General features: G+C 36.8%; 2 protein-coding genes across 9 annotated transcripts; both read left to right on the forward strand.

Moving 5' to 3' along the window:
* The first annotated feature begins 1,212 nt into the window (after window positions 1-1,212).
* Window positions 1,213-9,568, forward strand: LOC136224084 (transcription termination factor MTERF9, chloroplastic-like). 6 transcript variants are annotated; one of them, XM_066012328.1, is made up of 4 exons: window positions 1,213-2,408; window positions 3,258-3,520; window positions 8,394-8,504; window positions 8,618-9,568. In XM_066012328.1, exons 1-2 carry the CDS (start codon window positions 1,248-1,250, stop codon window positions 3,318-3,320), a joined length of 1,224 nt encoding a protein of 407 aa, XP_065868400.1. In that variant the 5' UTR covers window positions 1,213-1,247; the 3' UTR covers window positions 3,321-3,520; window positions 8,394-8,504; window positions 8,618-9,568. The 6 variants fall into 6 exon arrangements, with proteins under 6 accessions (XP_065868400.1, XP_065868402.1, XP_065868403.1 ...); XM_066012330.1 differs by lacking the exons at window positions 8,394-8,504; window positions 8,618-9,568 and adding an exon at window positions 6,785-7,105 and having other exon boundaries at window positions 1,213-2,435; XM_066012331.1 differs by lacking the exons at window positions 8,394-8,504; window positions 8,618-9,568 and adding an exon at window positions 6,785-7,105 and having other exon boundaries at window positions 1,213-2,435; window positions 3,333-3,520.
* Window positions 9,569-10,933: 1,365 nt separating this feature from the next.
* LOC136224901 (transcription termination factor MTERF8, chloroplastic-like) lies at window positions 10,934-13,595 on the forward strand. Of its 3 annotated transcripts, none has more exons than XR_010686663.1 (3): window positions 10,934-12,182; window positions 12,691-12,887; window positions 13,006-13,595. XR_010686663.1 is itself a non-coding variant. In XM_066013329.1 (2 exons), exons 1-2 carry the CDS (start codon window positions 11,037-11,039, stop codon window positions 12,706-12,708), a joined length of 1,164 nt encoding a protein of 387 aa, XP_065869401.1. In that variant the 5' UTR covers window positions 10,934-11,036; the 3' UTR covers window positions 12,709-13,595. The 3 variants fall into 3 exon arrangements, 1 of the variants encoding a protein (XP_065869401.1); XR_010686664.1 differs by having other exon boundaries at window positions 12,691-12,776; window positions 12,942-13,595; XM_066013329.1 differs by having other exon boundaries at window positions 12,691-13,595.
* The last annotated feature ends 9,432 nt before the right edge of the window (window positions 13,596-23,027 follow it).

A 23,027-nucleotide genomic window follows, 5' to 3' on the forward strand; every position in this document is an offset into this window, starting at 1 on the left:
CAAGAAGAAAAAAACCAAAACACGAGAGAAGCATGAAGATGAAAGAACCATGACTTCGTTTTCTAGCAGAAGAATCAAAAGATGAAGAGAGGAAGAAGAGAAAGACATGGTGATGAAGAGAAAATGTGTAGATTTCGCGAAGTATAAAGGAAAATAGGAGGATCAAAGGTCTCGAAATCATCTGGGGAAGAGAAACCATTCGCGTAGGAACGGAAAGGGGAAGATGAAAGGTTAATGATATTTTGGGAAAGTCACAGAAACATAAAGGATTAAATATATAAATGGGTCTCACATTTAATCCAATTTTGTAATTTTCCCTTTATAATTTTCCCTTAACTTGATTCAAATAAGATTTGCCCCTTTGTAGGAGGGGGTAATTACAAATCTAGCCCAACTAAGAGGGGTCATTTACATATCTAACCCACTTTACTTCCATTTTACCAAATTAGACCATTTCATCCACTTTGGACAAAATTACACTTAGTTCTATTGAACGATGGATTGATTTCTGATATCAATCGTTAGCGATTTTTGAGACTTTTTAAGTATTATGTTCAATTTTCTTAAAAATGGTATGTTTTTAGCATATACGTCTCCTTTTCTCGCTGGTCTTGTATCTTTCTTCATCTATAATGGTATAGTTTAATTTTCTACAATTTTTCTCCATTGTTGTCGCATTTCGTCGCAAATGCGATAAGAGTTGTCGCATGCGACAAGTGTTGTCGCATTTGCGACGAAATACGACAACTGTTGTCGCATTTATGACGAAATGCGATAAAAATCGTCACAAATGCGACAACAATGGAGAAAAATGGAAGAAAATGGTGGAAAATATAGAAAATTGAAACAATACCATTACATATGAAGAAAGAGGCAAGACCAGCGAGAAAAGCATGCGTATAAGCTAAAAACATACAATTTTTACGGGAAATTGAACATAATACTTCAAAAATCGCTAACGATTAATATCAAAAATCGAAGAAGAAGAACTGAAGAAGAAGAAGAAGAAGATCCATCGATCAATAGAACCAAGGGTAATTTTGTCCAAAATGGATGAAATGGTCTAATTTAATAAGATAGAAGCAAAATGTGTTAGATATGTAAATGACCGTTCTTAATTGGGCTAGATTTGTAATTAGCCCATGTAGGAGAGTGGCTGAGACCTAATTTATGGATTCCATACGATTCTCATTCAGTCTCTGTTCTCCCCTTTCGATCCACTTCTGAATTCTCATTACCTTGCAACAATGGCTACTAATTTCATTAGAAATGTCATGTTCCCTCCTCGCATTCGATTACGTTTTCTTCATTCTTCTGCAACTATTTCTTCCGTTCCTCCTCCATTACCCACCATTGAAACTTCTTCCTCATCGTTTACTGTCGAATTTCTCGTCAATTCATGTGGGCTTTCATTAAAATCTGCTCTTTCTGTATCCAAGAAGTTTCAGCTCAACGACAAGACTCCACAAATCCCTCAAGCTGTACTTGAACTCTTTAAATCTCATCATTTCAGCGACACCCATGTCGCCCAATTGATCGTTAAACGCCCTCAAGTTCTCAATTGCAGAATTCATGACAATCTCAAACCCAAATTTGAGTACCTCGTCAAAATTGGCTTTGAAGGTGAGCTACTTCCCCATCTCATTTTGTCAAATACGGATATTACCAGGGTCTCTTTAACTTCTCAAATCAAACCGTCTGTCGAGTGCTTGAGGTTGTTTTTAGATAGTGATGAGAAATTTCTAACTTTTGTTAAGCGTGGATCATGGTTATTGACTCACAATATGAAGATTCTATTGCAACCAAATGTTGATGTTTTAGTGAAAGAGGGAGGAGTGCCTGCTCATGTTGTGGAGAGGTTACTACTTTTGCATCCAACATTTATACTCCAAAATCCTGAAAGGTTGATTAATGCTGTGAATTCTGTTAAAAATCTGGGCTTGGAAACTACTGATACAATGTTCATACAAGCTTTTAGAGTGATGTTACAAATGAGTGAGTCAACTTGGAAGAAGAAAATTGAGGTGATGAAGAGTATGGGATTTAGTGAGGACGATATTCTAAAAGCTTTCAAGCGATTTCCACAATGTTTAGCTTGCTCTGAGGACAACATTAGGAAGACTTTGCATTTCTACTTTAATACTATGAAGTTGGAGCCTCAAACTATAATTGTAAATCCCGCACTACTTGGGTATTCAATTGAAAAAAGAGTTCGTCCAAGGTATCATGTTTTGAAGGTTTTGGAGTCAAAGAAGCTGATAAAAGGGATCAAGATGTGGATCTTAGTGATAGGTGAGAAGAATTTCTGTGACAAATATATTGATCAATTCAAAGATGAAGTCCCTGGTTTGTTGGAGTTCTATCTTGGTATCAAGGAAGGCAAAAGCTTGATGCTCGATGGAGAAGAAGTAAGTTTTCCGCTGCAATTAAAATAGGTAAATAGTTCTTTGGATAGTCTTAACTTTACTAATTATGGTTTTGGTGGGCTAATTTGTCTTTCACATGATACTAGTATTGAATTCAATGGATATTATTTTGGGAACTGTTTGAAACTCTCAGTTGCTTACTTATAAACATGCTGCTGATTGTATGATAAATTTCATCACGTGAGTGTATTGTCTGGGAAATCTGACAAAGTGCAGAATGATGGTATGAACACCTCTTTCCATATTAGATATTAGAATTGCTATGTCTTCGTTTTAGGTACTCTAAAAGTCTCTCTCATTTGCTCTGTTTGTTAGAAAAGGAAGACAACTCATTCTGTATCTTTCAATTTAAATGATGGAATTACAATTTTGGTATATGCCAGTTTCATTAACTGTGAAATCTGGCAATGATGGAATTACAATGTCTTCCCTTTAAATAACTCATTCTGTATCTTTCTCTTTAAATAAGTATTACAAATTTTGGTATATGCACTACTCAAAGAATCTAGTACGAAGTAATGGGGTTGAGACTAGGGGGTGACAATTTCGGGTTATATGATATAAATACAAGAAAAATGATAATTGTATCAACCATATTGTGTTAGTTGAATTATCCTGTTGTGGTGTCAGAAATTACTTGTGTTTTATAGTGAATAAATGGCATTAGTTAAGGAGTTAGTGGATATATTAGAGAGGAAAGGAGATAATATCCTCTTATCAATGGAAGCCAACTATTCAAATTCTAGTGTAGAACAAGTTAAAAAATGTGGGAATTTGAATAACGAGAATTAGATTTGAACACCAATTGTTGCTATATATATATATAAAAAGTTACAGCAGAGAAACAGAGAAACAGAAAGGAAGGGAGTAACCAGAAATATGTGTGTTGAATAACTCAACATTCAGAAGAGAATGCGTAAATCAACAAGCTATTACACTGACCTGAATGATACCGGACAAAGCAGGAGAGGAGTTGAATTTGCATTACTTCCAAAGCCTTCAAATAGAAGAGCTGAAAAGTTGAAGCAATACTTCATCCTTCAAGTATTCCCCTAAGTTTGTGACAGCATCAGCTACTGCTGTAATAAGCACAGGTAAATTAGTGATAAGCATGGATTTTCCTTTATCTTTTCTTGCATTTGAGGCGGAAAAGTTCATCATTCTCTATCAACGGTTACGCATATAAAGTTTTATTATTAATCTAAGAGTAGAGAGAAAAGCATGTAGAGGTGGTAATTTCGTGTTTCGTGTCAAAATCATGTTATCTCATATATATGTTCAATATGGTTTTATATGTTATAAATGCTAGAAAAATGATTTCGTGTCAATATTGTCGTGTCAGTCGAGTTGTCTTTGTAAATCGTGTTTTCGTGTCAAAAATTGTCACTCCTAAAAGCAGGTAGTAATAGAGTGGAACTCAATGATGGCTATAGAAAATACACTCCAATGTGACATTCGAACACTTTTTATATATGATCCACATTTCAATAAACAATAAAAGAACATAGGAGTGATTGCTATGAAGTCTTTTTGGTTAAAATGTCCTAGGACAATTTAGGGCTCATTTGTTTGGGCTCATTTGTTTCAGCTGTTCCTATCTGCTTTTGCTGTTTTTTCTGCAAAAAGCAGTTGTTTCAGAACTTTACCAAACACTTTCTATCTCCTGTTTAATATTGAAAGACAAAAAGCAGTTCCGGAAAATGGAAACAAACGGGCATTTAAATAGCCACTCTTTTTCATTCCTTCTGACATTCTCCAACACTTCCCAATGAGAAAAACCCGGAAGCAATAATGAAAATTGCAGATTGTACCTATATTGCAGGTCAAATTATGTTTACCACGGATGGAAGTGCTTCCCATCCGTAGTTGTTGAAGGTGTCAGAGATTAATATAAGATCTACAATTGGACTTTAACTATAAGCTTGAGCTTTTAGTTCAATTGGTTCCATGACATGGTATGAGAGCTTGTTGGACCAAACGGTTGAGGGTTCGAGAAATATAATCTTTTACTAGTTAAAGTGCATAAACCAAAAAAACACATTTATAACCACAAAAAGAAAACAAAACCACATAAAAACATAATATTAAATCATAAATGTCAAAAACACTAAGTTAAGTTCATACTTCATAGAGACTCTTCTTTACGTTACTGCTCTTAATCCCTCTCTAGTCTTTCTATATTTAATTATCTGTCTTAATATTTTAATTTAGATCAACAGTTAAGATTACGGTAGGAAATCACGCTTAATCACTCTTATAAGGGGCGGTTTTCGATGGTCAAGCGTGAGTTGGCATCCCCGTGTCCTCTTACTTTTGCCTTTTGGTTCAGGTAAAAGTCATTTTTTGGATTCTATTTCCTAGGTCTAAAATTGCTGTATGTATTGTTATCTAGGGCCATATTGTTTTAAATTGGAAATATTAAGGATTACAGTTATTTATATTTATCCCAAAACAAAACTGACTGGACAGTCTAGACACCCGAAATCGAGAATCCGTCTCGATTTTCAACAATTAGTCCTTCTAGGTGTTAGTTGTGGAATGTATCCGCCCCGATAATTACTTCCAATTAGTCCTTCTATGCGTTAGTTATGGAATGAATCCGCCCTTAGCTACTAATAAGTTCTTGAGGAAGTAATTATCTTGTCTAGGGATTAGGTGTTAGTTGTCCATTGGCTAATTATACATAAGTGATTGTATCTCACCTTTGTATTTTCATACATGGGGAGTTGATTGCATCATCAACAAATAAAGCGCTATATATTTTTTTTTGAGGTTTTAGTTAAGGCCAAAACGGTGTCGTTTTAACCTGAGTAGACCATCAATTTTTTTAAGCCTAATCCATATATGTTGAATTTATTAACTCCAAATAATCAAAGGCTGACTCTGTCCAAAATTACCTCATACTATAAACGTTGAGGACAATTCTACCATTTATTATTGTTAGAGTATAAGTCAATGTAATTGTTAGAGTATAAGCCAATGTAATTAATGAATAACATGCCTAAGGCTGTTGGGGCATGCTTAGGCTGCTGGTAGGGTCAGTATGTCTCCTTGACTGTAGGAGTAATATCAGGAGCTACTACTTGTATATATATCTCTGTATTGTTCCCAAGTAAAATATATTCATGTAGGCTCTTAATCTACATGGTATCCCATGTATTCTAGTATATTACATGGTCTACTACATGGTATCAGAGCTTAAGGTCTAAGGTTTCTGAATTCTTTTTTCTGGGTAGTATTTCCAGAGTTGTGAAGTATTTCTAAAGTTATGTTTCTGCAAGGGTTCAATATTTTCTGGGTAGTATTTCCCAGGGTTTAATATTTTCTAGCTAGTATTTCCCAGGGTTCCATTTCTGTCAAGAGCTTGGGTCTCTTTCTATCTCACCACCCCTCTGGTTCATCCTCTCCGCTTCCGATCGGCGTTTCCTCACATTCCGGCCATCATGTGTCGTCGTCGCTGTAAAAAAAGTCCTCCTTACATGGGGTCAGAGCCTTGTTTCGGCTTCTCTCTTAGGTTTTTGGATTAAGATTCCAGAATTTGTTTTCTGCCTTGTGATTATAATTTGTGGGTTTGTAATTTTGGGCTGTTTCTTTCAGCATTCCTGTCTGCCTTGTGAGCAGAGTCTGATTTCACCTCAATGGATTGTCGTTGTTCCTCTTCTGCTGTCATCACCTCTCTGTTTCCGACCTGTCTGTCCGGTTAGTTTGTCGGTGAATCTCCTTTTATGCAATTACATTGCTGGCAGCCTCTTACGTGTTGCTTCGACTGAGTTTTGCTTGTCTGTTTCCTACGAAGTGTGATGTTCCTCTGGTGTCTCTCCTGTTCGATGTGTTCTTCTAGGTTGCATCTCCTGAATTATGTTTTTATATTCCAAAGTATCTTGAGTTTATTGTTTTGAGTTGTATTGTCTTAAGATTATATTATAAGTATCTATAGCAAGCTGGGCATGATTAAAATCCATGTTTCAGCTTGAGGGGGAGTGTTAGAGTATAAGTCAATGTAATTGTTAGAGTATAAGTCAATGTAATTAATGAATAACATGTCTAAGGCTGCTGAAGGGTTGTTAGGGCATGCTTAGGCTGCTGGTAGGGTCAGTATGTCTCCTTGACTGTAGAGTAATATCAGGAGCTACTACTTGTATATATATATGTGTATTGTTCTCAAGTAAAATATATTTATGTAGGCTCTTAATCTATATGGTATCTCATGGATTTCTCTCTATTTCCATGGCCTATTACAATTATGTTAGAGGTATATATGCACTTTCCAAAAATGTTAGAGGTAAATTTAGACCTTATTCTTATTATATGAGTAATGCATTTGTCTAAGTCTTTGTTTTCTTTTCCGAATATGATAGGGTACTACCAAAAGTTCATCGAGAGCTATGAAAAATTTGCCAAGCTTTTGACAGAATTAAAAAAGTAGGATGAAGTTCGACATCGAGAAGATTCTCATGGTGTTTTCAAAAAGTTGGAAACATGTCTGTAATTGTTTAGTAATATTGTTAAAATGTGATGATATTCTTCAATCACTTTTTTGTGTGTCTAAGTATGCTATTTCACTATTTCAGTATATAATCCAGATCACTTTAACTCGTCAATTTTACTAACATTTATTGATCGAGAACCAACAACGAGTTTTATCTTTATTAATCTTTTGAATTTTCTCTTTTTGTACACTATTTTTTCTTTTATTTATAAATAAATTGCAATAAGAGAATATTTTGTTTGAAGGACAATAAGAGAATACTAATAGAAAAAGAAAATCTTTTATGTCACGTGATTAACTCAATAGTAATTCTAAAAATCATTTGCTTTGCTAATATAGAAAACCATAGTGATCATTTTATTGCAAAAAAATTCCATAGTCATAGATTCATAGATGGGTTTGGAGTCAAAGAAGCTGATAAAAGGATCTAAGAAGTTAGAGATCTTAGTGATAAGTGAGAAGAATTTTTTGTTAGGGATTATTGCCAGTTAATCAACTGTAGCGTAACGGAATTGCGGTTTAAAATTTATTTTAATCCCTTTAGTTTGATCATACCCGGACTGTCTCTTCTAGAGACGGCTGAAGAATCCACAAGGTAGTAAGATCTCCGTAGTCAGGTGCACGAACAACTATCGAGCTAGAACCGGTGCTAACCGAAGAACTGGAGAGATAATGAAATTTGCCAACTATTCCACTATCTTCAAAGTGGTGGCCGAAATACAATATTTGTCTATTGTGTTGTGGTGGCCGAATATGATGTATTAGTTGAATTAGGGTTTTAGTGTTTTAATTTATATATATAGTGTATTTCTAAACCTAATTAGTTTAGGGTTAATTGATTAATTATAAAACTAATCCAATCCTAATCTAATTACATAAATAAATACCAATAATATTTATTCTATGCAATTAATTATGATTAGATTAAATTTAATTATCTCAATTAAATAAATAACACTAAATAATAAATTGACGTACTAATTTAATTAATTATTCATCGAATGCAATTTCATACACCGTACCTAAGAAAGCTCAAGCCGATATGGAAGCTTTAGCCAGTTTTACGATAGAGGAGAGGCAACTGCAGAGTACTTAGAGAAAATGCAGACTCAAATCAAGGATTTCCAAATTGCTCAATAGAAGTTGATCAACTCTCCTATCATAGAGCATAGCCAACTTTGGAAGGATTAAAGGGATTCATAGCGAGCCTTGGAGGATAGGATGCATAAATCCATAAATATCCACCTTAGCCAAATTGATCCAACTAAATATAAAAAATACTTACGCTTTCTCTTATTCCAACTCAAATTGTGACAAAATCAACATTCTAGTCGTATTTCCAACCATGAGAAAGGTATGCTGGCATCTGCTTCTCACACAGGAGAAGGCTCTCATGCTGGCATTAGCCCTGGTTCTTTCTTTTATATGCCTAGATGTTATGTCTTTTAGTTTAAGAAACTAACTCAACTCGATTGCAGGGAATCCAAGTGGGAATGGGTCATTGTGGAGAGTTAAGATACCCAGCTTATTCAGAAAGCAATGGAACATGGAGCTTTTCAGGAATTGGAGAATTCCAATGCTACGACAAGGTAAAGTTTGCTAGTGACCATGGAAAATTACATAATTAAAACAAAATGAAAGAAAAATTAACCTATTCTGGTTTGCTAGGGTTAGTTCCTAACTAAAATTATATTTTGAACAGTACATGATCGCATCACTGAAAGCACCAGCTGAAGCAATTAGAAAGAAGGATTGGGGTCAAATTAACGATCTAAATGCCAGAAATCGAAAACCACAAAGCTAACCTAGGTGAAGGACTGAAGGCAACCAAAAAATCTTCTGAAATCGAAAACGATACGCACTGAACGCAAAACAAAAAGGTGATCGATTGCAGAAAATTCAAGGCGTGCTGAAGAGAAGAGTCGCAGGAAGATTCAAGACCTTGATGAGAAATTAATGGGTGTGGTGGAGAGAACACCAACGAAGTCGGAGTGTAAATGGGTCTAGAAAGCGCTGTCAACAATTCCTCCTTGACGAGAAGAAGACTAGATAGAAGACCTTGTGAAATCAATACTAAGCAAATTCTAAAAAAGGTAATTTTTCATTTGCATCGGCCCTAAAAAAACAGCTGATACAAATGATAACCCTATTTACGTCGGTCCTATAAAGAGGGACGATGCAAATACATTAATGGTCTTTTGCATCGCCCCTTAGCAAAAGGCTGATGCAAATAACATAAGTATTTGCATCGGCCTCTATTAAGAGGCCGACGCAAATAGATAAACGGGCTTTTGCATCGGTCCGTAATAAGGGGCCGATGTAAATAACAAATGTATTTGCGTCGGTCCCTACTTAGGGGCCGACACAAATACTATACCTAACGACAATTGCATCGGCCCCTAGTAAAGGACCAATGCAAATGCATTATTTGCATCGCGTGTTAAAAAGGGCCGATGCAAATGCAGCAATGCAAATGACCCTTTTTGCACTAGTGGAGACACGTTATTGATATTACTCTGTTATGTTCTGTCAATTGTACGTGGAGGGAGAAATCAGAACTTAACGGAGTAATATCAATGACGTGTCTAATCCGTTCTCAAGACCTAAATTGGTACCATTTTTTAAATGTTAGGGATAAGATTGCACTATTTTGTACGTGGAGCTTAAATTGATATTTTTTCAAAAACCTTAGGCCTATTTTGGTATCTTATCCCTTTATGTAAATTTGTGTTTGTATGTAATTTGTATTTTTAATTAAAATTAGACCCATTTTTATTTAATTTCATAGGCTTCTATCGTGCCGAGCTTTTATTTGATATTCAAATTAGTTTTATTTTTAATAATATATTTATTTATTATTATTACTATTATTATTAGAACCATTATTATTATTATTATTATTATTATTATTATTATTAGCTTATTAATGTATAATATTATCATTAAAATTATTTTAAAGTCTAATATCATCATTATTGTTAAGTTCAGTACCATTCAATTAAGTTGAGTATTCAGTTAAATTCAATTCAGTTCAATATTCAGCAGCATTCAATTAAATTCAGTTCAATAACATTTAGTTCAGTTTTTTTCAGCCATAAAGAGCATATCTCTTTATTTCATTTTTTTATTAATATTTTATCATTGAAGAGTCTTTACCTTTACTCGACTATTGGTAAATATAAAAATAATTAATAATTTTAATAATAAAACAATAAATAAGGAGTGAATATGATCAGAATAGTTGGAGATGCAATGTCTAAGTTACTTCTCAAATTATTAAGAACAATTATCAATAGTTGGAGGACCTCTTGTATTAATTATTGGATCTTCCACGTCACTTGGAGGACCCTCAATTCACATTTGGATACGTGTATTGTGGTCTCATTTAAGTTTTAAAACAATAGACATTCTTATAATATGCGTGAGTCCATATTACACATGACAAAATATATGCGAGAGATCTTACATTTGACATGGAGAACCCGTTGCTCCTTATAATTTTCTCTTATAGATGTTCTTAGAAAATTAAACTCCTCCCAAACACTTTTTTATAAAATAAAATAGGATAATGTGTAAAAATACCCATAACCTTTACGGCTAGGAGCAATTTTATTCCTAACATCTAAAATGGTGCAATTTTACCCATAACATTAGCAGTCAAGAGCAATTTTACCTCTAACGTTGTTAAGTTGGATCAATTTCAGGAGTTCTTATATTAAGCATTCGATCTTCCATGTCACTCGGAAAGGACTTCCAATTCACATTTGGACACGTGTATTGTGACCCCACGTAATAATTAAAATAGTGTAGCCTCTTATAATATATGTGTATCCATGTTACACGTGTCAAAATATATATAGAAGGTCCTCCATTTGATATGGAAAACCGAATGTTTCTAATAAATTACCAAATTTCAGATATTATTATAAAACATAAATATTTTATTTCTTATTCTGCACTGTTCGCATAAGTAAAAACAAAAAGATTTCATATTTTGTTAACAATAGAATTCAAGTACAATTTCCCCCTTTCTGAGATCGAATACAATATGAGACCTAATTTACGGATTCTCATTCAGTCTCAGTTCTCCCCCTTCTGAATTCGCATATTAACTTCCAAAAATGGCTACCAATTTCATTAGAAATATCATCTTCCCTCCTCACATTCGATTACGTTTTCTTCATGCTTCCGTTCCACCATTACCCACCATTGAAACTTCTTCGTCATCGTTTACTGTCGAATTCCTCGTCAATTCATGTGGGCTTTCATTAAAATCGGCTCTATCTGTCTCCAAGAAGTTTCAGCTCAACGACAAGACTCCACAAATCCGTCAAGCTGTACTCCAACTCTTTAAATCTCATCATTTCAGCGACACCCATGTCGCCCAATTGATCGTTAAACGCCCTCAAGTTCTCAATTGCAGAATTCATGACAATCTCAAACCCAAATTTGAGTACCTCGTCAAAATTGGCTTTGAAGGTGAGACGCTTCCTCATCTCATTTTGTCGAATCCGAATATTACCAGAGCCTCTTTAGTTTCTCAAATCAAACCGTCTGTCGAGTGTTTGAGGTTGTTTTTAGATAGTGATGAGAAATTTCTAACTGTTGTTAAGCGTGGATCATGGTTATTGACTCACAATATGAAGATTCTATTGCAACCAAATGTTGATGTTTTAGTGAAAGAGGGAGGAGTGCCTGCTCATGTTGTGGAGAGGTTACTACTTCTGCATCCAAGATTTATACTCCATTATCCTGAAAGGTTGATTAATGTTGTGAATTCTGTTAAAAATCTGGGTTTTGAAACTACTGATAAAATGTTCATACAAGCTTTTAGAGTGATGTTACAAATGAGTGAGTCAACTTGGAATAAGAAAATTGAGGTGATGAAGAGTCTGGGATTTAGTGAGGAGGATGTTCTAAAAGCTTTCAAGCGACATCCACAATGTTTAGCTTTATCTGAGGAGAACACTAGGAAGACTTTGGGTTTCTACTTTAATACTATGAAGTTGGAGCCTCAAACTATAATTGTAAATCCCAATCTACTTGGGTATTCGATTGAAAGAAGAGTTCGTCCAAGGTATCATGTTTTGAAGGTTTTGGAGTCAAAGAAGCTGATAAAAGGGTCTAAGAAGTTAGAGATCTTAGTGATAAGTGAGAAGAAATTTCTGGAGAAATATATTGATCAATTCTTAGATGAAGTCCCTGGTTTGTTGGATTTTTATCCTGGTAGCAAGGAAGCCAAAAGCTCTGTGCTCGATGGAGAAAAAGTAAGTTTTCCTTTGCAATGAAAATAGATTAATAGTTCTTAACTTTACTAATTATGGTTTTGTCTTTCAAATACTATCAATATTGAATTGAATGGATATATTTTGGGGACTGATTTAAAACTCTCCCTTCCATAGTTATACCTTCAGCAAGATTAAAGGAAAACATACTGCTGATTGGATGGTAATTTTTGTAGAAAACTGGAGGTACAAACTGTCAATTATTTGATAGTTTGTGCACAAAAGATTAGATGTTTAAGTAGATTCTATGTTTAGATGTTAAACAAAATCATATCTATCAAATTTCCTGATATATTTCATTCAGACTTTAATCTCAGGTATTGGCATTCATGTTTCTAATTACAAATTACTTAAACAAAACCATGTTTCTAATCAACTAAACCTGTAAATTACCTAAAATAACCACTAAGTGCATTTAGACAACTAAAGGAGAGTTGCTATCACAAATTACTTTATGTTCTGATCTGCACGTCTTGTTACCAACAAACAGGAGATGGAACCAACCTGAAATCAGTAGGCAGGAGGTGAAGGTTTATTAGCAGCAGAACAGGAGATGGATGGCCAAAAAGCAACCTGGTGCGTATAACCTTGCTATGTTAATGGAGTCAACAGAACAATTTCATGTTCCAGGGACGGGCGGAGATTTGGAGAGCAGAAGTCCCTTGTTCAGAATTGTATTCCTACCAGGTTCAATTTAATTGAGGAATGGAGGTTGATAGAATTTGTGTTTATTTATTGCAGTAGGGACATTGAAGACTCATGGCATTTGTTTTTTGAATGTCGGGTTGCTAAATATGTGTGGCAGACAACGGGGCTGCTGAGTTTAATTATTTCTGCTTCTTCCACGCCGGACAACTTTGCCAACTTTGTCTTACCTGTGTTGTGAGCTTGTCACAGAATACTTGGGGGAAAGTCCTCATGTCTCTTTGGAGTCTTTGGGGCTTTAGGAATGTAAAATTCTTGCAGAATGTGGTTACGTCTCCGGAGCAGATTAGTTTGGTCGTCTTGGACACGTTGTATTCTTGGCTTCGAGCGAAACAGCTTAAACATGCGACAGAAGAGAGGAGATAATCTCCTCTTATCAATGGAAGCCAACTATTCAAATTCCAGAGTAGAACAATATCAAGAATGTGCTTCTTCCAATATAAATATTTGTGTTGAATAACCAGAATTAGATTGAACACCAAATACAAAGAGTGATTTGATGCTGTTGTTTGTTTGCTGTAATGTAATATGAATTATACTTCCTAAAGTTTCAAGGGTCTATGAACCTTGTATGTTTTAGTTTCACGTGTTTTGCAACGGAAGAAATCAAACTGTGATCTCGTATTACTAATGGAGATTAAAAATTAACGTTGTTTGAGAGTTTATGTAATATATTTTTGGTATAAAGAATTATTCGGCCCATGTGGTATCATGTGTTAACATTTTCCTATGTGGTATTCTCATGTGTGAAATTTAGTCAATTTTAGATGAAAATTTAACCAATTTGTTAATTCTTCTTATATTACACAATTTTTGACATGTGATATGTACACATGATATTTGTTTTAATTATTTTTTTTCTATATAAACTTTTATACATGAATAAATAAATAAGAAGAAATTAATTTCTTATTTATCTACATATTAAATTTATATGAAAAAAGATAATTAATTTTTTACAAAAAATAATTACTGAAAAAAAAACAAAGCGTTCGTCTCTCTCGACCAGGAACTGCAGAAGCGCCGCCGCAACAGATCCAGGAACTAAGCCACTGCTACCGTCGCCGACTGCCTGGACCTGCGCCGCCGCCGACCGCACGTCTCCGCCGGTGAGAGTTGTCCCTCCGATGGTGAAGGTAGTCTCAACCCTATTTGAGTGTAGTTTGTGATTTTTGTCGTGAGTTCTTGTTCGATGCGGATTATCTTTAGTTTTCTTTCGAGTTCTTGATGCCTTGTAGCTGTTATCTGCTTGATTTCTTGTTGCTGTTTTGATTGTGATTCTCGACCTTGTGATTTGGGTGTGGTTGGTTGCTGTGGTTTGTGTTTTTCGGTTTTGAAAGTCTGGTTGCGTTTCTGGTTGCGTTCTGGTTGCTCCTGTTGAGGGGCGGTAGTGTAATTGAGTGGGTGGTGAGGCGGAGTAAGTGGCTTTGTTTATTCCAAGTGGGTGAGTTGTGGTTTTTGCGTTCTTGATTTGGCCTAGAAGGGCGGTTGTGCAGTTCTGTAATTTGAGGGCCTTTATCCAATTGAGGGAAGGTATCTGGTTCGTATTGAGATGGAGAGGGAAATGGAGGGCCTGAGGATTGAAGGAGAAGAAGGGGGGCACCTTGAGCTGGTAGCGCCGCCAATAGTAGAGGTAGTGGTGGACTCGGGTCTTCGCTTCTTGGGCCGGTTTGCAGCGGATAGACCACTCAACTTCTTGAGCATGAGAAACCGTTTGGCAGTATTATGGAGACTGGTTAGAGACGTTGAAATTCAAGAGGTAAGCCCTAATCTATATTCGTTTGAGTTTTTTCACCCGATTGATAGGGACAGAGTGATTGCCGGGGGTCCCTGGAGCTTTGACAATTATGTTTTGATTATGAATACCTGGAAATTTGGAGTCCATGTGGATGATGTGCCTTTATTGAATTATTCTATATGGGTCCAAATTTATGGTTTAACTGTGGGGACAATGTCTGAATTAGTTGGTAAACAACTAGGGAATTTTCTTGGAGTTTTTGAGGAGTATGATGAAAACAATAACATCGGTATTCATAAGCAATTTATGCGTATCAGAGTCAGCTTAGATAGCGAAAGGCCGCTGAAAAGGTTTAAAAAACTAAAGAGTACAGGAAATGTTTGGGCTCTAACAACTTTCAAATATGAACGTTTGGGAATTTTCTGTTATGTTTGTGGCTGCCTAGGCCACACGGAACGCTTCTGTGAAAAAGTGTTCAACCTGCAGGGGGTGGAGATTCAGAGAGAGTGGTGGGAGTGGCTAAAGGCTCCAATAAGGAGAGGAGGTGATCAAAGTGGGGCAAAATGGCTAAGGGATAACACTGGGAGTAGTATGATTGGAGGGAGCCCGAGGGGGATGGGAGGAGGAAGGGGAAGAGGGATGGGAGCTTTGAGGGATATAACTAATATGGGGAGAGGAAGAGGGGAGAGGGGGCCAAATAAACAAGTTGGGGTAGGGGAGAGGGAGGTTTTGATTTTCCCAGTTTCAGGGCCATATCTAATGTTACCAATAGAAACTGATGGAAGGGGGATAGGGGGTGAGGGAGGGAGAAAAACAGGTGTTTCTGAGGACACTGAGATGGAGATAAATGACATTAGAAAGAGGAGAAGGGAGGAACATGGCCATGAGGGGGAGAAGGGCGGGGAGAGTATGCAGGGGGAGGGAGTCTCTGTTCCGGGAAAGGATAAGGGGATCTCTACAGTAAATGAATCGGTGAGCCCTAGTGCACAGCGCCGCCGGGGGAAATGAGTTGTTTAAGTTGGAACTGTCGTGGCCTGGGAAACCATCGGGCAGTTCGTTCCTTGAAGGAGTTAGTTTCTTCACAAAAACCCGCTATTGTATTTTTAATGGAAACACTTGTAGAAGATCAGCGTTTAAATTTAATAAAACAGCAGTTGAAGTTTGAGGGAGCATTCCATGTTTGCAAAAGAGGCAGAAGTGGAGGGTTAGCATTGTTATGGAAAGCAGGTGTCCAGGTGGTGGTCAAAAGCTTTTCTGAACATCACATTGAGGCTAGTATTACTGATACGGCCCGGGGAGATTGGAGACTTATAGGCTTCTATGGGTTGGCCGATCGTAGAAGGCATGGAGAGTCTTGGGAATTATTGGGGAGACTGGCAAGGGAATCCTCAATACCGTGGGTGGTGATAGGAGATTTCAACTGTATTTTAAACACCTCTGAAAAGGTAGGGGGAGCTATTTACCCTACCTATTTAATGCAGGATTTTGCCAAAGCAGTTGAGGAGTGTGGTTTATGTGAGCTGGAGCTGAATGGTAATTCGTTTACTTGGGAAAGAGGTAGGGGATCTGAGATGTGGGTGAGAGAAAAACTTGACAGGGCATTCGCTTCGGCAGAGTGGCTGAATCGATTCGAAAATTATCGCCTCAAATCTTGTATGTCGGGTTATTCGGATCATCTTCCGCTTACACTCAACTTGGAAAGGGAGATAAGCAGAAGTAAAGTCAACAGATTCTTCTTTGAGGAATCGTGGCTTAAGGAGCAGGAGTTTAAGGTATTGGTTTCAAGACATTGGAGAGGGCAGGGTAATAAACCGATGCAAGAGAAACTGAAGGGCTGTGTACAGAAAATGGCAGAATGGGGTAAGGGTTTTAATACGAGGTTCAAAAGTCAGATCAGAAAATGGAGGACCCAAATGGAGAATTTACATGGTAGAAGTGACAGGGATTCTATTGCTTTATACTTCCTTGCCAAGAGAAAACTTAATGACACCCTGGAAGCTGAAGAAAGATACTGGAGACAGAGGGCTAAGGCTTTCTGGCTGACAGATGGAGATAGAAACACACAATTCTTTCACGCCAGTGTTAAAGCAAGAAGACAACAGAATTCTATTGCATCATTGATTGATGAGTTGGGGGGAGTAGCCGAGGGGCAGGCTGCGATGTTGGGTCTTACGTAGAATTATTTTCAGACCATCTTCTCGGCTTCAAATCTGGTCAGAGGTGGAATGGTTCAGGTAGTTGACACACTCATTGATGCTCCAACTAACGATCTTCTTACGGCTCCCTTTGAATTGGAGGAATTCAAACAAGCCCTCTTTTCAATGAGCCCTAACAAATCCCCTGGTCCTGATGGGCTAAACCCTGGCTTCTTTCAAGCATTTTGGGATACATTGGGAGTGGAATTGGGTGCTGCTTGTGGAAAATGGCTCCTGGATGGAGAATTTCCAAATGGGATTAATGATACCACAATTGTCCTTATACCAAAGATTGACAACCCTCAAATGCTTAAGGATTTTCGCCCTATTTCTCTGTGCAATGTCACTTACAAGATAATTGCCAAAGCCTTAGCTAACCGCCTGAGAAAGATTCTTCCTCAAATTATTAGAGATACTCAATCTGCTTTTTGTCCCAGGCAGATCCATAATTGACAATGTCCAAGTGGCCTTTGAGAGTATACATTTCATGAAAAGATTGAATAGAGGGAAGAATGCACAGGCTGCCCTAAAGATTGATATTAGCAAGGCTTATGATAGGGTTGATTGGGAATTTCTGAAAGAGGTGATGACTCGGATGGGCTTCCATGAAATCTGGATCCGTTGGATGATGTTATGCATCACAACAGTGAAGTATAAAGTTGCAGTGAATGGGGATTGTTCTGATCAGATCACCCCAGGAAGGGGGTTAAGACAAGGAGATCCATTGTCACCTTACCTGTTTATCCTGTGTGCTGAAGTCTTATCTAAACTATTAAGGAAAGCCGAGGGTGAAGGGCTTTTCTCAGGTTGTCGGATTTGCAGTAGGGCACCGGAAATTACACACCTCTTCTTTACAGATGACAGCTTCTTATTCTTTGGGGCTTCGGCAACTGAGGCTAGAAAGGTGATGGATATCTCGTCAGAGTATGAAGTGGCGTCAGGGCAGGCTGTGAATCTGAACAAATCAGGTATTTTCTTCAGCCCAAATGCGCCAGAGGGAGTGAGAAACGAGATCAAAACGATTTTGGGGGTGTGCAGTCCTCTAGACACGGGACGTTATCTGGGGTTGCCTTCTCTTATTGGTCGGTCCAAACGTCGGATCTTCACCTTTCTGGTTGACAGGTTGCGAAAGAAGTTTGGTGCGTGGGGCCTTAAATTCCTTTCCCAGGCGGGGAAAGAGGTATTACTAAAGTCAGTGGCTCAGGCATTGCCAACCTTCTATATGAGTACGTTTCTATTACCCTTATCTATCTGTGATGAATTGCAAAAATTAATGAATTCCTTTTGGTGGGGCTTGAAGCCTGAGGGGAGGAAAAACATTCATTGGTTTGATTGGGGTAAACTATGTATGCCAAAAGATTCAGGTGGGATGGGTTTTAAGGATTTGCATGTGTTTAATTTGGCAATGTTAGGTAAACAGAGTTGGAAATTGCTAAAGTTCCCAAATACTATAGTAAGCAGAATGTTCAAAGCTAAATATTTTCCTAGGAATGACTTACTGTCCTCTAAATTAGGCAATAATCCTAGTATGGTTTGGAGAAATATATGGAAGGGACTTAGCATACTGAGAAAAGGGATTAGATGGAGGGTGGAGAATGGGAGAACTATTAGAGTTTGGGAGGATGCTTGGGTACCTAATTTAGAGGGCTTTCGCATAAATTTCTTTTTAGTCCCTGGATTGGAAAACTTGACAGTTAATGATTTGTTATTGGAGAATGGGAGAGGGTGGGACAAGGAGAGATTGAGTGGTTGCCTCAGTGAAATAGAAGTGCAAGCCATCAGTGATATTATTTTGCCATACAATGTGGGGGAAGATGTGAGAATCTGGCATTGGTCTAAGGATGGGCACTATAATGTACAGTCAGGCTATCTGGCTGGTATGGGTTTGGGTGACGTTAATAGGGCTCAGGAAGGTTGGAAGAAATTATGGAGGTTGATGATACCCTCTAAGCTGAAACAGTTCATCTGGCGAATTTGTTCGAAATGTATACCAACTAGAGCTCGTTTGGCCCAGAGAAGAGTCCCGATTACAATCGAATGCCCTGTTTGTGTGGAGGAGGAGGAGACTGATAACCATTTATTCACTGAGTGTTGTTTTGCAGGTGACATTTGGAGGATCACAGGTGTTCCTTGTCCGATTGTGGGCAATTCGAATGTGGCAGAGTGGCTATTGCAAGCATTAGGCGGTTCAAACCAGGAAATAATTGTCAGAACATGTTGTGCTTTGAAAGCAATATGGGACCACAGAAACAGATTTCTTTGGCATATGAGGTGGTGGCCGACAGATACTAGCTGGCATACCAGCTTGGAGGCGGTTCATGATTGGAGAGCATACCAACAACGAGACCCACCCAGACAACCAGTAGCGGAACCTCAGCAAAGCATGGAGGGGCAGCGGCAACACGGCCTCCACAGCGTACAACCGTCAGCACTCGGTCTCGTTCCTGATCAGCAACGCACCATCAGATCCATGAGGCAATCGGTTCCGGTGTAGAAATGGAAGCTTCCCAACCCAGGCTCTGTTAAATGTAACATCGATGGTGCAATTTTCAAAGAATTAAAAAGCAGCGACATGAGCGCGGTAATCAGAGATGAAAATGGTACTTTCTTACTATGCGGCAGCAGTCTCATCACAGGTATTAAAGAACCTAACATTATTGAAGCTCTTGATATTCGAACGAGTATGCTGTAATTTGGGTTATACATCTATTGAGTTCGAGTCTGATGCCAAACTTGTGGTCGATGCCATTCTAGCGGATAAACAGGATATATCCGAATTCGGAATGATTATACAGGATTGTCGAGTGTTGTTAGGATCCAACCCACTTTTTAAATTAGCTTTTATTCCTCGTTTAGCGAACAATGCAGCTCATTTGGTAGCTAGGCTTGCTTGTTCCAATGCTAACGATTTCTTTTCAACTGTTGTGCTGGAATGGCTTGTAAACATTATTGAAACGGACGCGAGTCCGTCATCTATTTGATTCCCTAGTTTCTCGTAAAAAAAAAATTAATTAAAATAAGTAGCACTTATATATATATCACATGTTAAAATTTGTGTTATATGATTAGCAAATTACAAACGATAAAATTTTGGATGGTTGAATGGGTCTTTAATCCTATATTTTCTTGAATCAAACATTTATGGATTCCATACGATTCTCATTCAGTCTCTGTTCTCCCCTTTCGACCCACTTCTGAGTTCTCATTAATTTCCAACAATGGCTACTAATTTCATTAGAAATATGTTCCCTCCTCGCATTCGATTACGTTTTCTTCATTCTTCTGCAACTATTTCTTCCGTTCCTCCTCCATTACCTACCACCACTGCAACTTCTTCCTCATCGTTTACTGTCGAATTTCTCGTCAATTCATGTGGGCTTTCACTAAAATCTGCTCTTTCTGTCTCCAAGAAGTTCCAGCTCAACGACAAGACTCCACAAATCCTTGTTTTGGCTTTTTTGTAATATGAGAGTAAAATTGAACTTCCGCAATAACCTTACAAGGAAATTCTACCATTATCCCTAGAGAAAGCGATAGTTTGAATTTGAGATTATAAGGATGTGTATAAAAGAAAGCTGAAATCTTGATAGAATGAGAAGAATGAATAATCTTGATAAATCATCCAACGTCTCAAAAGAAAACAGCATGTGGAGGCACATAAGTTTGAAGTTAATATGAAATAATGATTTGCTCTTGTTGTTGCTGTTGTTGTTTACTGTTATATAATACTTACTGAAATTTTATGGAATGATATGACCAAATTTTCATTAGTTTTTAGATATTAGTTGTTTCATTGTTTTTGGGTGTTAAGTGTTCCAGTTTCATTGACGGTGAAATTTGGCAAAGTGCAGAATGGTTCTATAACAGCTCTTTCTATATTAGATATTAGAATTGTTATGTCTTGGTTTTAGTACTCTATGTCTTTCTCATTCTGTATCTTTCTCTTCAAATGATTATTACAATTTTGGTATATGTACTACTCACAAAATCTAGTATGGAGTAATGGAGTCGATTATGATATAAATTTTTCTCATAATCGTATCGACGGTGTCATGTTAGTTGGATTGTCCTTGTAAATTGTGTTGTCATGTAAGAAATTTGCATCCTTATACCTGTTTTGTATTTCCTGTTGCTTTGGCTTTTCTTTTTTTTATTGTTAGCAAATGGCTTTTTCCTGCCTTGAGCATTGGAAACAAGATAATCTCCTCTTCTTATCACTGGAAGCCAACTGTTCAAATTCCAGAATATATGTGGGTTGAATAACCAGAATCAGATTTGAATACCAAATACAATGTTTTTTTTTTTCTTTTTCCTTTTCAATTTCAGTTGAATGTCATAGATAATAGGGTTGCCATGACTAATGATTTGATAATTGTTGATAGTTATTACTCTCTACCTTTCATCTAAATTCTCAGGCTTCTAAACACATTTGGAACAACCGAAAGAAATACTCGGGTCAATGAACAGACTAGTGATTTTTCTTAGGTATCAAAATAGCTTCAAGTTGTTTGGGGAGTGTCAATTTACAAAATAGCACCATTGTAGCATCAATATTTGTGAAGTGGTAGGGTAACAAAACTTGGGATAAATTGGTACCGTTTCACAAACATTGAGGTGTCAAGTTCGGTTTATCTAGGGCTATAATTGCACCATTTCATAAACGTTGAGGCTAAAATGGTGTTATTTTGTAACTTGGAGCTAAATTGATATTTTTCCTAAAAGCTTTCAAGCGAGCTCCAAATTGCGTAGCTTGTTCAGATGAGAACATCATGAATAGTGTAGATTTCTACTTGCGTACTATGAAAATGGGGCATCAATATCTACTTGCAAATCCCGTATTATTTAACCTTTCAATTGAAAAAAGGGTTCGACTCAGGTATAACGTTTTTTAAGGTTTTGGATTCAAAGAGGCTGGTAGAATGAACCAACAAACCTGTGTCGTTTTTACTAGTGAATGAGACGGATTTGTTGAAGAAATATGTTGATAAGTATAGCAATGAAGTCCCAAGTCTATTGGAGATGTATCTTCATACTAAGGAAGCTAAAAAGGTTGTTGCTTGACCCAGATTATGTATTAGGAATATTGAATTTTGATATCAGAAAACTTGTTGAGTCATTTTTGTGTTGCCATACCTTTCTTGCTTATGTTAATTTATGTATGCAAATGATGGACAGAAGTTCACTTCAACACTGAATTCAAATTGTTTAACTGATGAATATGCTAACTAACAATCTAAGAGATGAGATTAGGTAAAATAACAAATTTAAGCAATGTCTGTAACAATCTAAGAGAAGATAAGCTTACGATCTCTGCTACAACTACAAAAGTTCATGTTACATTTATTGTGAAGAACCTGAGACTTATTTATATGTTGACTTGTCATTAGTTTCGTTTTGAATTTGATAAAAATGGAGGTAGATGCTCTTTGGGAGCATTCATACTTCAATTGAGCTTTATATGTCTGCGAATGTGTTAAGAAATGGGAGCTTATCCAACCCATGGAATTTAATTTTGATGAAGTTACACATGCATTAAATAGTTTCTCTGAGTGCAGGAACTTGGGATTTCTAAGTGTTGAGCATCTATCAAGGTAATACTGCATTTAGCAATTTCTTAGTTGTTTAGGATCTTCACTGATTGAAGCATTATTCATAAGACTTCTCTTCCACTTCATTTATTCTGGTTAAACTGACTCAAGCTTTGTTCTTGATTGTTGGAATCTCTAGAATCAGAGTCCAGGAACAGATAGCATTAGTGATTATTTAATGAAACTGAAGCTTTTGTAGGCTGCTTACTTCCAGGTTAGTGATTTCAGAAAGAAAGAAAAGGTCTTAAGCTTATTATTTTTTTTATGGTAGAGAAACCGATGAAAGAAATGTGATAGAAATGATGGAAAAAAATATGCTATACCACCCTATATGTCCCCCTATTCATTTTTTACAGGTGTCATTTTTATCTATTAACCATTTAATAATTAAAACATCCTTAACTCTAGTTAACTACTTAAATAACCGTATTTCCTGTTGTTAACAACCCAACTTTAAAAGCTCTACCTAATAGATTAGAACTCTCCTCTTATCTTTTTTCTCAAAATTTTCTTCTGAAATCTCTATATCACATCAACAAAAACCATATCTTACTTCACTTTTATTATTTAAATCATCATCATCCATATTCATAGGGATTTG

This window comes from Euphorbia lathyris, chromosome 3 (genome assembly GCF_963576675.1).
Source record: "Euphorbia lathyris chromosome 3, ddEupLath1.1, whole genome shotgun sequence".
Lineage (NCBI taxonomy): Eukaryota > Viridiplantae > Streptophyta > Magnoliopsida > Malpighiales > Euphorbiaceae > Euphorbia > Euphorbia lathyris.